This window comes from Erinaceus europaeus, chromosome X, assembly GCF_950295315.1.
Source record: "Erinaceus europaeus chromosome X, mEriEur2.1, whole genome shotgun sequence".
NCBI lineage: Eukaryota > Metazoa > Chordata > Mammalia > Eulipotyphla > Erinaceidae > Erinaceus > Erinaceus europaeus.
The window spans coordinates 127,960,571-127,977,046 of NC_080185.1; the positions used below are offsets into that span (position 1 = coordinate 127,960,571).

General features: G+C 48.4%; 1 protein-coding gene across 1 annotated transcript in view; it reads left to right on the plus strand.

Moving 5' to 3' along the window:
- The first annotated feature begins 278 nt into the window (after positions 1-278).
- PRKX (protein kinase cAMP-dependent X-linked catalytic subunit) overlaps positions 279-16,476 on the plus strand; it is a 47,628-nt gene continuing 31,430 nt past the window's right edge. Inside the window, exons 1-3 of the mRNA XM_060182696.1 lie at positions 279-420; positions 10,483-10,654; positions 13,611-13,874. Of these exons, the coding sequence (XP_060038679.1) occupies positions 279-420; positions 10,483-10,654; positions 13,611-13,874 (578 nt within the window). The remainder of the gene's footprint in view (positions 421-10,482; positions 10,655-13,610; positions 13,875-16,476) is intronic.

The following is a 16,476-nucleotide window of genomic DNA, read 5'->3' on the forward strand; positions in this document are numbered from 1 at the left end:
GTTGGGGGGGAGGCAAACCCCAGGAATGAATTGCGAGCCCCGCCTCGGGGACCCCGAGTCGCCCCCTCCCGCCCTGGGAGACACCCACACCCAGGACGCCCAAGCCGAGCACCCAAACCCAGCACCCCAGCCCCCCGCCGCCACCCAAAGGGACCCCCACCCATTGCTGCTGCTGCTGCTGCTCCTGCTGCAGTGACCGGGGCGCGCTGCATGGTCCCTCCAGGTTTCCGGGTGCAGGGGGAGCCCCCCCGAGGCTGAACCGGCGGCACCCAGAGCCCATGGACGCCGCCCAAGAGGACCCAAGGGTGCCCCCAGACCCGGGGGGACCCCAAGAGCAAGGGACCCCCGACTCCGGCGCCTCCGGGAGCCCCCCGACCGCGGCTGAGCGACTCCAAGACCTGGAGACACTGGCCACCATCGGTGAGTTACGGGGTAGCACCCAAGGGTGGGGGCAGCACCCAGAGGAGCCGCCCGGCAAGGCCGCGGCGCACAAAGGCCCCACCCTGCGACCCAGATGGCCGCCAACGGGGCCCGGAAACGCAGCCCCGGAATCAGGGCGCCCCAAAAAGGGCAGCCAGCATGGGGAGGGCACCCTGATTCTGGGAGGGGTCACCCAGCCCCACCCAAAGGCTCTCAGGGCACCCTGATTCTGGGAAGGGTCCCCCAGGCCCACCCAAAGGCTCTCAGGGCACCCTGATTCTGGGAAGGGTCCCCCAGGCCCACCCAAAGGCCCTCAGGGCACCCTGATTCTGGGAGGGGTCCCCCAGGCCCACCCAAAGGCCCTCAGGGCACCCTGATTCTGGGAGGGGTCCCCCAGGCCCACCCAAAGGCTCTCAGGGCACCCTGATTCTGAGAAGGGTCCCCCAGGCCCACCCAAAGGCCCTCAGAGCACCCCGATTCTGGGAGGGATCCCCCAGGCTCACCCAAAGGCTCTCAGGGCACCCCGATTCTGGGAGGGGTCCCCCAGGCCCACCCAAAGGCCCTCAGGGCACACTGATTCTGGGAGGGTCCCCAAGGCCCACCCAAAGGCTCTCAGGGCACCCTGATTCTGGGAGGGGTCCCCCAGGCTCACCCAAAGGCCCTCAGGGCACCCTGATTCTGGGAAGGGTCCCCCAGGCCCACCCAAAGGCTCTCAGGGCACCCTGATTCTGGGAGGGGTCCCCCAGCCCCACGCAAAGGCTTTCAGGGCACCCTGATTCTGGGAGGGGTCCCTCAGGCTCACCCAAAGGCTCTCAGGGCACCCTGATTCTGGGAGGGGTCCCCCAGGCCCACCCAAAGGCTCTCAGGGCACCCTGATTCTGGGAGGGGTCCCCCAGCCCCACCCAAAGGCCCTCAGAGCAACCCGATTTTGGGAAGGGTCCCCCAACCCACCCAAAGGCTCTCTGGGCACCCTGATTCTGGGAGGGGTCCCCCAGGCCCACCCAAAGGCTCTCAGAGCACCCTGATTCTGGGAGGGGTCCCCCAGGCCCACCCAAAGGCCCTCAGGGCACCCTGATTCTGGGAGGGGTCCCCCAACCCACGCAAAGGCTCTCAGGGCACCCTGATTCTGGGAGGGGTCCCCCAGGCCCACCCAAAGGCTCTCAGGGCACCCTGATTCTGGGAGGAGTCCCCCAGGCCCACCCAAAGGCTCTCAGGGCACCCTGATTCTGGGAGGGGTCCCCCAGGCCCACCCAAAGGCTCTCAGGGCACCCTGATTCTGGGAGGGGTCCCCCAGGCCCACCCAAAGGCTCTCAGGGCACCCTGATTCTGGGAGGGGTCCCCCAGCCCCACCCAAAGGCCCTCAGGACACCCTGATTCTGGGAAGGGTCCCCAAGGCCTACCCAAAGGCTCTCTGGGCACCCTGATTCTGGGAAGGGTCCCCAAGGCCCACCCAAAGGCCCTCAGGACACCCTGATTCTGGCAAGGGTCCCCAAGGCCCACCCAAAGGCTCTCTGGGCACCCTGATTCTGGGAGGGTCCCCCAGGCCCACCCAAAGGCTCTCTGGGCACCCTGATTCTGGGAGGGGTCCCCCAGGCCCACCCAAAGGCTTTCAGGGCACCCTGATTCTGGGAGGGGTCCCCCAGGCCCACCCAAAGGCTCTCAGGGCACCCTGATCCTGGGAGGGGTCCCCCAGCCCCACTCAAAGGCCCTCAGGGCACCCTGTTTCTGGGAAGGGGTCCCACCTGGACCACCCGAAAGCTCTCAGGGCACCCTGATTCTGATAGGGGTCCCCCAGGCCCACCCAAAGGCCCTCAGGGCACACTGATTCTGGGAGGGGTCCCCCACGCCCACCCAAAGGCTCTCAGGGCACACTGATTCTGGGAGGGGTCCCACCTGGACCACCCGAAAGCTCTCAGGGCACCCTGATTCTGGTAGGGGTCCCCCTCGCCCACCCAAAGGCTCTCAGGGCACACTGATTCTGGGAAGGGTCCCCCAGGCCCACCCAAAGGCTCTCTGGGCACCCTGATTCTGGGAGGGGTCCCCCAGCCCCACCCAAAGGCCCTCAGGGCACCCTGATTCTGGGAGGGTCCCCCAGGCCCACCCAAAGGCTCTCTGGGCACCCTGATTCTGGGAGGGGTCCCCCAGGCCCACCCAAAGCTTTCAGGGCACCCTGATTCTGGGAGGGGTCCCCCAGGCCCACCCAAAGGCTCTCAGGGCACCCTGATCCTGGGAGGGGTCCCCCAGCCCCACTCAAAGGCCCTCAGGACACCCTGATACTGGGAAGGGGTCCCACCTGGACCACCCGAAAGCTCTCAGGGCACCCTGATTCTGGTAGGGGTCCCCCACGCCCACCCAAAGGCTCTCAGGGCACACTGATTCTGGGAAGGGTCCCCCAGGCCCACCCAAAGGCTCTCAGGGCACCCTGATTCTGGGAGGGGTCCCCCAGGCCCACCCAAAGGCTCTCAGGGCACCCTGATTCTGGGAGGGTCCCCCAGGCCCACCCAAAGGCTCTCTGGGCACCCTGATTCTGGGAGGGGTCCCCTAGGCCCACCCAAAGGCTCTCAGGGCACCCTGATTCTGGGAGGGGTCCCCCAGGCCCACCCAAAGGCTTTCAGGGCACCCTGATTCTGGGAGGGGTCCCCCAGGCCCACCCAAAGGCTTTCAGGGCACCCTGATTCTGGGAGGGGTCCCCCAGGCCCACCCAAAGGCTTTCAGGGCACCCTGATCCTGGGAGGGGTCCCCCAGCCCCACTCAAAGGCCCTCAGGGCACCCTGTTTCTGGGAAGGGGTCCCACCTGGACCACCCGAAAGCTCTCAGGGCACCCTGATTCTGGGAGGTGTTCCCCAGGCCCACCCAAAGGCCCTCAGGGCACCCTGATTCTGGGAGGGGTCCCCCGGCCCACCCAAAGGCTCTCAGGGCACCCTGATTCTTGGAGGGGTCCCCCAGTCCCACCCAAAGGCTCTCAGGGCACCCTGATTCTGGGAGGGGTCCCCCAGGCCCACCCAAAGGCCCTCAGGGCACCCTGATTCTGAGAAGGGTCCCCCAGGCCCACCGAAAGGCTCTCAGGGCACCCTGATTCTGGAAGGGGTCCCCCAGGCCCACCCAAAGGCTCTCAGGGCACCCTGATTCTGGGGAGTGTCCCCCTGGCCCACCCAAAGGCTCTCAGGGCACCCCGGTTCTGGGAGGGTTCCCCCAGGCCCAACCAAAGGCCCTCAGGGCACCCTGATTCTGAGAAGGGTCCCCCAGGCCCACCCAAAGGCTCTCAGGGCACCCTGATTCTGGGAGGGGTCCCCCAGTCCCACCCAAAGGCCCTCAGGACACCCTGATTCTGGGAGGGGTCCCCCAGGCTCACCCAAAGGCTCTCAGGGCACACTGATTCTGGGAGGGGTCTCCTAGGCCCACCCAAAATCCCTCAGGGGACCCTAGTTATGGGAGGGGTCCCCCAGGCCCACCGAAAGGCGTTCAAGAGCACCCTGATTCTGGGAGGGGTCTCCTAGGACCACCCAAAATCCCTCTGGGGACCCTAGTTATGGTAGGGGTCCCCCAGGCCCACCCAAAGGCCCTCAGGGCACCCTGATTCTGGGAGGGGTCCATTCTGAGAGGAGTCCATGTATGATGATAAATATATTTAATAGAGGATAAATATATTTAATAGATGAGTGATAAGGGATAGGTGATTGATTGATAGATTAATAATATAATATAAATAATGTAGTATTATTATACATAGGTAATACATAACTATATTACATTAGATACATATATAATTTGTTATTTTTTATTTTATATATGAACATGTTTGAATATAATATAAATAATATTTATTTGATATAATATAATATGATATAATATATAGATAATATAATATACATAGTTTATATTCCTTTACATATATATAATTTATTTTTTATTTTATATGTGAACATATATTCGAATATAGTATAAATATTTATTTGATATGAGTGACATGATAAAATAGATAATATACATAGTTTATATTCCATTACATATATATAATTTGTTATTTTTTATTTTATTGTGAACATATATTAGAATATAGTATAAAATTTATTTGATATGAGTAACATAATATAATATGATATATAGATAATATAATATACATACTTTATATTCTGTTATATATGTATATGATTTGTTATTTTTAATTTTATATATGAACATATATTAGAATATAATATAAATAATATTTATTTGATATGAGTAACATAATAGAATATGATATATAGATAATATAATATACATAGCTTATATTCCATTTGATATATAATTTATGTTTTATTTTATATGTGAACATATATTAGAATATAATATAAATATTTATTTGATATTACTAACAATATATAGATAATATATACATAGTTTGTATTCTATTATACATGTATATGATTAGTTGTTTTTAATTTTATATATGTACATATATTAGAATGTAATAGAAATATTTGTTTGATAAATAATATTTGTTTGATATGAGTAACATAATATAATATGATAGAATATAGGGATAATATAATATACATAGTTTATATTCCATTTGATATATATAATTTGTTATTTTTTATTTTATATGTGAACATATTAGAATATAATATAAATAATATTTATTTGATATGAATGACAGTATAATATGATATAATATAGGGATAATATAATATACATAGTTTATATTCCATTGTATATTTATATAATTTTTAATTTTTATTTTATATATGAACATATATTAGAATATAATATAAATAATGCTTATTTATTTTATATGAATTATATATGACATAATACATAGATAATATAATTACACAGTTCATATCCCATTATATATGTATATAATTTGTTATTTTTTATTTTATATATGAACATCTATTAGAATATAAATAAACAATACTTATATTTATCATATTATATATGTGTGGAAGACATATAAATAAACCTATAATATGTAATAAATGCAATGTTATATATATTATATTATATTATATTATATTATATTATATTATATTATATTATATTATATTATATTATATTATATTATATTTTCAGGAACTGCTGCCCCATATCTAGGAAGTGATTTATTTCTCTGTTTATTTTCAGAATAATCTTGGAGGATTCTTTGTTAGTCTGTTTTTTTATTTGCATAGCTAAGACCTTCTCCGTGAGAGAGAGATATCTATAATTTCTCATATAATATACATTATGATATATATACTAGTAGATATATATATCTGTACATGATAAAGCCACTGTAAGATCTATGATTATATAATAATTCATAAAAAAAAAGATATACATTCAATATATAGTTGATATTTGCGTGGGATGAACTGGGACCCAGCGAATAAGAAATTTTATTTATTTATTGACTTATTAATTTGCAGATCTGGGACCCTTCCCTGTGAGCATATATGTAATATATATGCAGATCGATATTATATATATGTATTTACATGTAATCTTTTTTATATATATTTGTGTGTGTGTGTCAATTATATTTTATTGATTTTCAAAGCAATGACTTCTAAATGAGATTAGACATAAACACATGGACCCTTCTGCATAAAAGATTTTTCTTTTATTTCTTGCTCTGCAGAGATAGGACTTCAGTGCATGGGGTGTAGACAGGCTTGTTCATTTATTATTTTATCTATTATTTATTTATTTGCAGACGCCTGCCCGTGAGACGGCATTTATTACTTTGAGGAGCTGGGACCTCGGGCATGGGAAATTATTGATTTGCCTAGTTATTGATGGGCAGACTTGAGATATTACATTATATTATATTAATTTTTATTATATTTATATTATATTAATTATATCACACATCATATTAATTATATTATGCATTGTATTATATTAATTATATCACTGTTATATTAATTAATGTAATTAATATAATTCTATTCTATTAATTATATTATGCATTGTATTAATTATATATTATATTAATTACATATTATATTAATTATATTATATACCTGGGAACTTATATAATTTTATTACTTATATAATTATTATATTAATTATAACTTATATTAATTACATTATGCATTGTATTAATTATATATTATATTACTTACATATCATTATTTATATTATATTGTATTATATTATATTATATACCTGGGAACTTATATGAATTATATTACTATTATATAAATTACAAATTATATTATATAAATTATATTATATTAATTACATTATGCATTGTATTTATATAATATATAATTAATATAATTATGATATATGATATGATATGATATTACATTATATTAATTATATATCTGGGAACTCCTCCATGGAAGATTTGTGTCTTTATATTTATTTATTTGTGAAACTCAGAGATTATTTGTTTGGTTTGCTGGTTATTTACAGAGAATTACTATTATATTAATTATGAATTATTTTATATTAATTACATTATGTATTGTATTAATTATATATTATATTAATTATATTATATTAATTACATGTTATATCAATTAAATATTATATTATGTTATATTATCTATCTGGGAACTTATATTAATTATATAACCATATTACGATTATATTAATTATACATTCTATTATACTAATTACATTATGCATTGTATTAATTATATATTATATTATATCAATTACACATTATATTATATTAATTATATTATACTATATTATATATCTGGGAACTCCTCCATGGAAGATTTGTGTCTTTGTGTTTATTTATTTGTGAAAGTTACCTTTTTGGTTGGCTGGTTATTTATAGAGAATTACTATTATATTAATTATTAATTATTTTATATTAATTACATTATGCATTGTATTAATTATACATTATATTATATCAATTATATATTATATTATTTACATGTTATATTAATTAAATATTATATTATGTTATATTATCTATCTATATCATATATTATATTATATAATCATATTATGATTATATTAATTATAAATTCTATTATACTAATTAAACATTATGCATTGTATTAATTATATATTATATCAATTGCATATTATATTATATTATATTATATTATATTATATTATATTATATTATATTATATTATATTATATTATATTATATATCTGGGAACTCCTCCATGGAAGATTTGTGTCTTTATATTTATTTATTTGTGAAACTCAGAGATTGTTTGGTTGGCTGGTTATTTATAGAGCAAAGTTACTTACTCCATGTGAGATTATATGCCTATCTGTGTGTTTATATATAAATTTATATAGTTTCTTATTTTATATCTCATTTAATCCGTCGTTTATGTCCATTCAGCTCTGCAAATTTTAAAATATTTTAAATATACATAGATAAGTATGTAAATATTAATATATGTATATTTGATTCACTAGAACCTTGTGCATGGGAGGTTTTTTATCTTTTAATTTTATTTATTTATTATTGGATAGAGACAGAGAGAAATTGAGAATAGAATCTCAGTGCATGGGAGATTATTATATATATATATATATATATATTTATCAATTTATTTGCAATTGGGAGCAAACTGATTTTCAGAGCTGGAACCATATTATTTTTATCTACTTGCACGTGGGACCTGATTGGTGACTTATTTTTTATTTTACTTATTTATTTAAATTTCTTTATTGGGGAATTAATGTTTCTGATCGGTGATTGACGGATTAATTTGCACGTGGCAAATTAATCCTGTGGTGCAATCTCTCTGTCTCTCTCATTCTGACCCCTGGAATTATTATTTTTTTAGTTTAATATAAAAATAATTGAAATTAAAAATCAGAAGGTGGGCTTCTCCCCTGCAAGCCATCAGCTCACCATTCAGAAACTGGGGTCTCTGGTGAGCTAGAATTTTCTCTGGAATATTGAATATTCTGTCTTTTCCAGAAAATCCTATTTCTTCTTTTTTATTGGGGGGTAAGGGGTGGGGGTCTCCCATTATTTCTCTCAGGGGTGCAGAACCCCTTCTCCCTCCTCTCTGCCTGGAGCCAGAATTGGGGTGTCCAGGGGTCCCCGAGTTCCAGAGGGGGTCCCCAAATTCCAAGATAAATGGTGGATGGATGGATGATAGATAACAGATGAGAGATAACAGATGAGAGGTGAGGAATGGATGGGTGATGGATGGATAATAGATTAATGATGGATGGTGGATGAGTGTTGGATGGATGATGAATGGTGTATGGAGGATTATGGATGGATGATAGATTAGTGATGGATGTGGGGTGGTGAATGATGGATGGGTGGATGGATGGATGATGGATGATCAATGGTGGATAGATAAGAGATGGATGATAGATATTGGATAATGGGTGATGGATGGATGAGGAATGGTGAATGATGGATGAAGGATGATGGATGGATGGATGGATGGATGGATGGATGGATGGATGGATGGATGGATGGATGATGCATGATGATGACTGAGTGATGGATGGATAGATGGATGATGGGTAATAGATGGGTTATGAATTATGATGGATGAATGATGGACGATGAATGTTGTATGGAGAATTATGGATGGATGATAGATTAATGATGGATGAGGGATGGTGAATGATGGATGGATGGATGGATGGATGGATGGATGGATGGATGATGCATGATGATGACTGAGTGATGGATGGATAGATGGATGATGGGTAATAGATGGGTTATGAATTATGATGGATGAATGATGGACGATGAATGTTGTATGGAGAATTATGGATGGATGATAGATTAATGATGGATGAGGGATGGTGAATGATGGATGGATGGATGGATGGATGGATGGATGGATGGATGGATGGATGATGCATGATGATGACTGAGTGATGGATGGATAGATGGATGATGGGTAATAGATGGGTTATGAATTATGATGGATGAATGATGGACGATGAATGTTGTATGGAGAATTATGGATGGATGATAGATTAATGATGGATGAGGGATGGTGAATGATGGATGGATGGATGATGCATGATGATGACTGAGTGATGGATGGATAGATGGATGATGGGTAATAGATGGGTTATGAATTATGATGGATGAATGATGGACGATGAATGTTGTATGGAGGATTATGGATGGATGATAGATTAATGATGGATGAGGGATGGTGAATGATGGATGGATGGATGGATGGATGGATGGATGGATGATCAATGGTGGGTAGATAAGAGATGGATGATGGATGAGTGATGGATATTGGGTAATGGGTGATGGATGGATGAGGAATGGTGAATGATGGATGAGGGGTGATGGATGGATGGATAGATTATAGATGATCAATGGTGGATGGATAACATATGGATGATGGATGGGTGATGGATATTGGATAATGGATGATGGATGGATGAGGAATGGTGAATGATGGATGGATGGATGGATGGATGGATGGATGGATGGATGGATGGATGAGTGATGGATATTGGATAATGGATGATGGATGGATGAGGAATGGTAAATGATGGATGGATAGATGATGGATGAGTGATGGATATTGGATAATGAATGATGGATGGATGAGGAATGGTGAATGATGGATGGATGGATGATGGATGGATGATGCATGATGATGGCTAAATGATGAATGATGGATGGATAGATGATGGGTGTATGTATGATGGGTAATAGATGGATTATGAATTATGAGGGATGAGTGATGGATGAAGAATGATGTATGGAGGATTATGGGTGGATGATAGATTAATGATGGATGAGGGATGTGAATGATGGATGGGTGGGTGGATGGATGGATGATCAATGATGGATGCATAACAGATGGATGATGGAAGGGTGGTGGATAATGGATTAATGGATGAGGAACGGTGAATGATAGATGATGGATGGATGGATGGATGGATGGATGGATGGATGGATGGATGGATGATGCAAGATGACAGGTGGTGGATGGATGATGAATGATGTGCTGGGAAATTGTGCAGATGCAGTCACAGATGGATAGATGATGGATGGATAATGGGCAATGGATGGATTATGAATGATGAGGCATGATGGATGGATGATGATGTCCTCCTGCCCCTCCCTGTGGACCCTGACCCCCTGTTCCCTCTGACCCCCTGCCCCCTCAGGCACGGGCACCTTTGGGCGTGTGCAGCTGGTGCGGGAGAAGGCGGGCAGTGGCCGTTACTTTGCGCTGAAGGTGATGAACATTCATGACGTCCTGCGGCTCAAGCAGGAGCAGCACGTGCAGAACGAGAAAGCCGTCCTGCAGGAGGTCTCCCACCCCTTCGTCGTCCAGCTGTGAGTGGCCTGCGCCCATGCCCACCCAGGGGGCTGCCCACCCCTCACCCACCTGCACCCATGCCCACCCAGGGGGCTGCCCAACCTTAATAACCTGCACCCAGTGCCTGGATACTCATCCCTCATCCATCCATTGTCCCATCATCCATCCATCCATCATCCGTCCATCCATGTATCTACACATCCATCTGTCTGCCCATCCATCCATCTATCCATGTATTTACTCGTCCATCCATCTATCATCCATCCATCATCCATTCATTCTTCTTCTAGCATTTGCCCTTCTTCCGTAGCCAGTCCACAGCGTCAGGTTGAGCCTGATGTCAAGTTTCGAGACCTCCTTTGAATCTGGAGAGGTGGCAGTCGTTGACTATGTGGGTCATAGTCTGTCTGGAGCAGCAGGGGCAGTTCGGGTGGTCTCTGGCTCCCCAGCGATGGAACATAGCGGCGCACCGGCCATGGCCTGTTCGATAGCGATGGAGGAGGGCCCGATCATAACGTGCTAGGTCAAAGCCGGGTGGACGCTCGCAGGGGTCTGTGATGAGGTGTTTGTTCTTTACCTCAGCTGACTGCCAGCTCTGTTTCCAAGAGTCTGGAACAGAGAAGTTCAGTGCAGGCGTAGGGGACCAGATTGGGTGACGAGACGTCAAGCGTTGGACAGGGTGGGCGAAGATCTCCGCGTAGATTGGCAGGTCCGGTCGAGCGTAGACGTGGGAAATGAACTTGGATGATGCCGCATCCCGACGAATATCTGGCAGGGCGATGTTGCTAAGGACTGGCAGCCATGGAACCGGGGTGGAACGGAGGGTTCCAGAAATGATCCTCATGGAGGAATATAATTTGGAATTGACCAAGTGGACATGGGGGCTACGGAACCATCCTGGGGCACAGTATTCTGCAGTGGAATAGCATAATGCCAGAGAGGATGATCGCAGTGTGGAAGCGCTCGCGCCCCATGAGGAGCTGGCCAGTCTTGCAACCATTCATGTATCTACACATCCATCTGTCTGCCTATCTATCCATCCATGTATTTACTCATCCATCCATCATCCATCCATCATCATCATCCATTCATGTATCTACACATCCATCTGTCTACCTATTCATCCATCCATCTATCCATCCATCCATGTATCTACACATCTGTCTGCTTACCCATCCAATCATTCATCCATCCATCCATGTATTTACTCATCCATCCATCCATCATCCATCATGCAGCCGTCATCCATACATCCATTCATCCATCCGTGTATCTCCACATTCATCTATCTGCCTATCCATCCACTCATCCATCCATCTGTTCATCCATGTATTTACTCATCCATCCATCATGCAGCCATCATCCATACATCCATCCATTCATCCATCCATGTATTTACTCATCCATTCATCCATCATCCATCCATGTATCTCCACATCCATCTGTCTGCCTATCCATCCACTCATCCATCCATCCATCCATCCATGTATCTCCACATCCATCTATCTATCCATGTATTTACTTATCCATCCATCCATCATCCACCCAACCATCATCCATCATGTATCATCCATCCATTATCCATCACCTATCCATCCATCTTCCATCATCCCTCCATCATTCATCATCCATCCATTATCCATCCATCCATCCATGTATCTCCATATCCATCTGTCTGCCTATCCATCCACTCATCCATCCATCATCCTTCACCCACACATCCATCATCTGTCTATCCACCACCAACCATCATCCATCTATCATCCATCCAGCCATCCATCCATCCATCATCCATCATCCACCTCTGGTTATGGCATCTCTGAGGTCTATGTCCTCCTGTCTCTGTGTCTCTGCCCCCAGAAATCTGAGATCTCTCCATCTCTGTTCTGAGGTCTCTGTCTCTGAGGTCTCTGTGTCTCTTACCCAGGTCTGTGTCTCTGAGGTCTCTGTGTCTCTGTGTCTGTCTCTGCCCCAGGTCTCCGTGTCTCTGAGGTCTCTGTGTCTCTGTCTCTGCCCCAGGTCTCTGAGGTCTCTGTCTCTCTATCTCTGCCCCAGGTCTCTGAGGTCTCTGTCTCTGTCTCTCTATCTCTGTCCCACATCTCTTCAGGTCTCTGAGATCTCTGTGTCTCTGTATCTCTCTCCCAGGTCTCTGACTCTGAGGTCTCTGTGTCTGTCTCTCTATCTCTCCTCCAGATCTCTGTGTCTCTGTCTCTCTATCTCTCCCCAGGTCTCTGTGTCTCTGAGGTCTCTGTGTCTCTCTCTATCTCTGTCTCTGAGGTCTCTGTCTCTCTATCTCTTCCCCAGGTCGCTGTGTCTCTGAGGTCTCTGTGTCTCTGTCTCTGCCCGACGTCTCTGTGTTTCTGCCATTCTATCTCTGCCCCAGGTCTCTCTGTCTCTGAGGTCTCTGTATCTCTGTCTCTCTATCTCTTCCCAGGTCTCTGAGGTCTCTGTCTGTCTCTATCTCTCCCCCAGATCTCTGTGTCTCTGAGGTCTCTGTCTCTATCTCTCCCCAGGTCTCTGAGATCTCTGTGTCTCTGTCTATCTTTCCCCAGGTCTGTGTCTCTGAGGTCTCTGTCTCTGAGGTCTCTGTGTCTGTCTCTCTATCTCTCCCCAGATCTCTGTGTCTCTGAGGTCTCTGTCTCTATCTCTCCCCCAGGTCTCTGAGATCTCTGTGTCTCTGTCTCTATCTCTCCCCCTGATCTCTGTGTCTCTGAGGTCTCTGTCTCTGAGGTCGCTGTGTCTCTCTATCTCTCCCCCAGGTCTCTGTGTCTCTGAGGTCTCTGTCTCTATCTCTCCCCCAGGTCTCTGAGATCTCTGTGTCTCTGTCTCTATCTCTCCCCCTGATCTCTGTGTCTCTGAGGTCTCTGTGTCTCTGAGGTCTCTGTCTCTGAGGTCTCTGTCTCTGAGGTCTCTGTCTCTCTATCTCTCCCCCAGGTCTCTGCGTCTCTGAGGCCTCTGTCTCCGTCTCCGCAGGTTCTGGACGGGGCACGACGCCCGCCGTCTGTACCTGCTGCTGGAGCTGGCGCCGGGGGGCGAGCTGTTCGCACACCTGCGGGCTCGGGGCCGGCTGGGGGGGGCGGCCGGGCAGTTCTTCGCGGCCGAGGTGGTCAGCGCCCTGGCTTACCTGCACAGCCGCGCCATCGTCTACCGCGACCTCAAGCCCGAGAACGTGCTGCTGGACCGCCAGGGCCACGTCAAGCTGGCCGACTTCGGCTTCGCCAAGAAGCTCAGCGACAGGTGGGCCCGGGGGACAGCTGAGGGACAGGTGGGCCCGGGGGACAAGTGGGGGGACAGGTGGGCCCGGGGGACAGAGGATGGACAGGTGAGCCCAGGTGACAGAGGATGGACAGGTGAGCCTGGGGAACAGGTGAGGGACAGGTGAGCCCAAGGGACAGGTGAGCCGGGGGACAGAGGATGGACAGGTGAATCCAGGGACAGGGATCCCAGGGGACAGGTGAGCCAGGGGACAGAGGATGGACAAGTGAGCCCGGGGAACAGGTGAGGGACAGGTGAGCCCAGGGGACAGGTGAGCCCGGGGACAGAGGAGGGACAGGTGATCCCGGGGAACAGGTGAGGGACAGGTGAGCCCAGGGAACAGGTGAGCCCGGGGACAGAGGAGGGACAGGTGATCCCGGGGAACAGGTGAGGGACAGGTGAGCCCAGGGAACAGGTGAGCCCGGGGACAGAGGAGGGACAGGTGATCCCGGGGAACAGGTGAGGGACAGGTGAGCCCAGGGGACAGGTGAGCCGGGGGACAGGTGAGCCAGGGGACAGAGGATGGACAGGTGAATCCAGGGACAGGGATCCCAGGGGACAGGTGAGCCAGGGGACAGGTGAGGGACAGGTGAGCCCAGGGGACAGGTGAGCCAGGTGACAGAGGATGGACAGGTGAGCCTGGGGAACAGGTGAGGGACAGGTGAGCCCAAGGGACAGGTGAGCCGGGGGACAGAGGATGGACAGGTGAATCCAGGGACAGGGATCCCAGGGGACAGGTGAGCCAGGGGACAGAGGATGGACAGGTGAGCCTGGGGAACAGGTGAGGGACAGGTGAGCCCAAGGGACAGGTGAGCCGGGGGACAGAGGATGGACAGGTGAATCCAGGGACAGGGATCCCAGGGGACAGGTGAGCCAGGGGACAGAGGATGGACAGGTGAGCCTGGGGAACAGGTGAGGGACAGGTAAGCCCAGGGGACAGGTGAGCCCGGGGACAGAGGAGGGACAGGTGAATCCAGGGACAGGGATCCCAGGGGACAGGTGAGCCAGGGGACAGAGGATGGACAGGTGAGCCCGGGGAATAGGTGAGGGACAGGTGAGCCCGGGGACAGAGGAGGGACAGGTGAGCCCGGGGAACAGGTGAGGGACAGGTGAGCCCAGGGGACAGGTGAGCCGGGGGACAGGTGAGCCAGGGGACAGAGGATGGACAGGTGAATCCAGGGACAGGGATCCCAGGGGACAGGTGAGCCAGGGGACAGGTGAGGGACAGGTGAGCCAGGTGACAGAGGATGGACAGGTGAGCCTGGGGAACAGGTGAGGGACAGGTGAGCCCAAGGGACAGGTGAGCCGGGGGACAGAGGATGGACAGGTGAATCCAGGGACAGGGATCCCAGGGGACAGGTGAGCCAGGGGACAGAGGATGGACAGGTGAGCCTGGGGAACAGGTGAGGGACAGGTGAGCCCAAGGGACAAGTGAGCCGGGGGACAGAGGATGGACAGGTGAATCCAGGGACAGGGATCCCAGGGGACAGGTGAGCCAGGGGACAGAGGATGGACAGGTGAGCCTGGGGAACAGGTGAGGGACAGGTAAGCCCAGGGGACAGGTGAGCCCGGGGACAGAGGAGGGACAGGTGAATCCAGGGACAGGGATCCCAGGGGACAGGTGAGCCAGGGGACAGAGGATGGACAGGTGAGCCCGGGGAATAGGTGAGGGACAGGTGAGCCCGGGGACAGAGGAGGGACAGGTGAGCCCGGGGAACAGGTGAGGGACAGGTGAGCCCAGGGGACAGGTGAGCCGGGGGACAGGTGAGCCAGGGGACAGAGGATGGACAGGTGAGTCCAGGGACAGGGATCCCAGGGGAAAGGTGAGCCAGGGGACAGAGGATGGACAGGTGAGCCTGGGGAACAGGTGAGGGACAGGTGAGCCCAGGGGACAGGTGAGCCAGGGGACAGAGGATGGACAGGTGAGCCTGGGGAACAGGTGAGGGATAGGTGAGCCCAGGGGACAGGTGAGCCGGGGGACAGAGGATGGACAGGTGAGCCCAGGGAACAGGTAAGGGACAGGTGAGCCGGGGGACAGGTGAGCCGGGGGACAGAGGATGGACAGGTGAGCTGGGGGACAGAGGTTGGACAGGTGAGCCCAGGGCACAGGTGAGCTGGGGAATAGAGGAGGGACAGGTGAGCCCAGGGGACAGGTGAGGGACAGATGAGCTGGGGGACAGAGGATGGACAGGTGAGCCCAGGGACAGGGAACCCAGGGGACAGGTGAGCCCGGTGACAGAGGATGGACAGGTGAGTCCAGGGACAGGTGAGTCCAGATACAGGTGAGCCCGGGGGACAGGTGAGGGACAGGTCAGCTGGGGGACAGAGGATGGACAGGTGAGCCCAGTGACAAAGGATGGACAGGTGAGTCCAGGGCACAGGTGAGCCCAGGGACAGAGGAGGGACAGGTGAGCCTGGGGGACAGGTGAGGGCCAGGTGAGCCCAGGGGACAGGTGAGCCCGGGGACAGAAGAGGGACAGGTGAGCCGGGGGACAGAGGATGGACAGGTGAGCCCAGGGACAGGTGAGCCTTGGGGACAGGTGAGCCCAGAGGACAGGTGAGCCCAGGGTCAGAGGAGGGACAG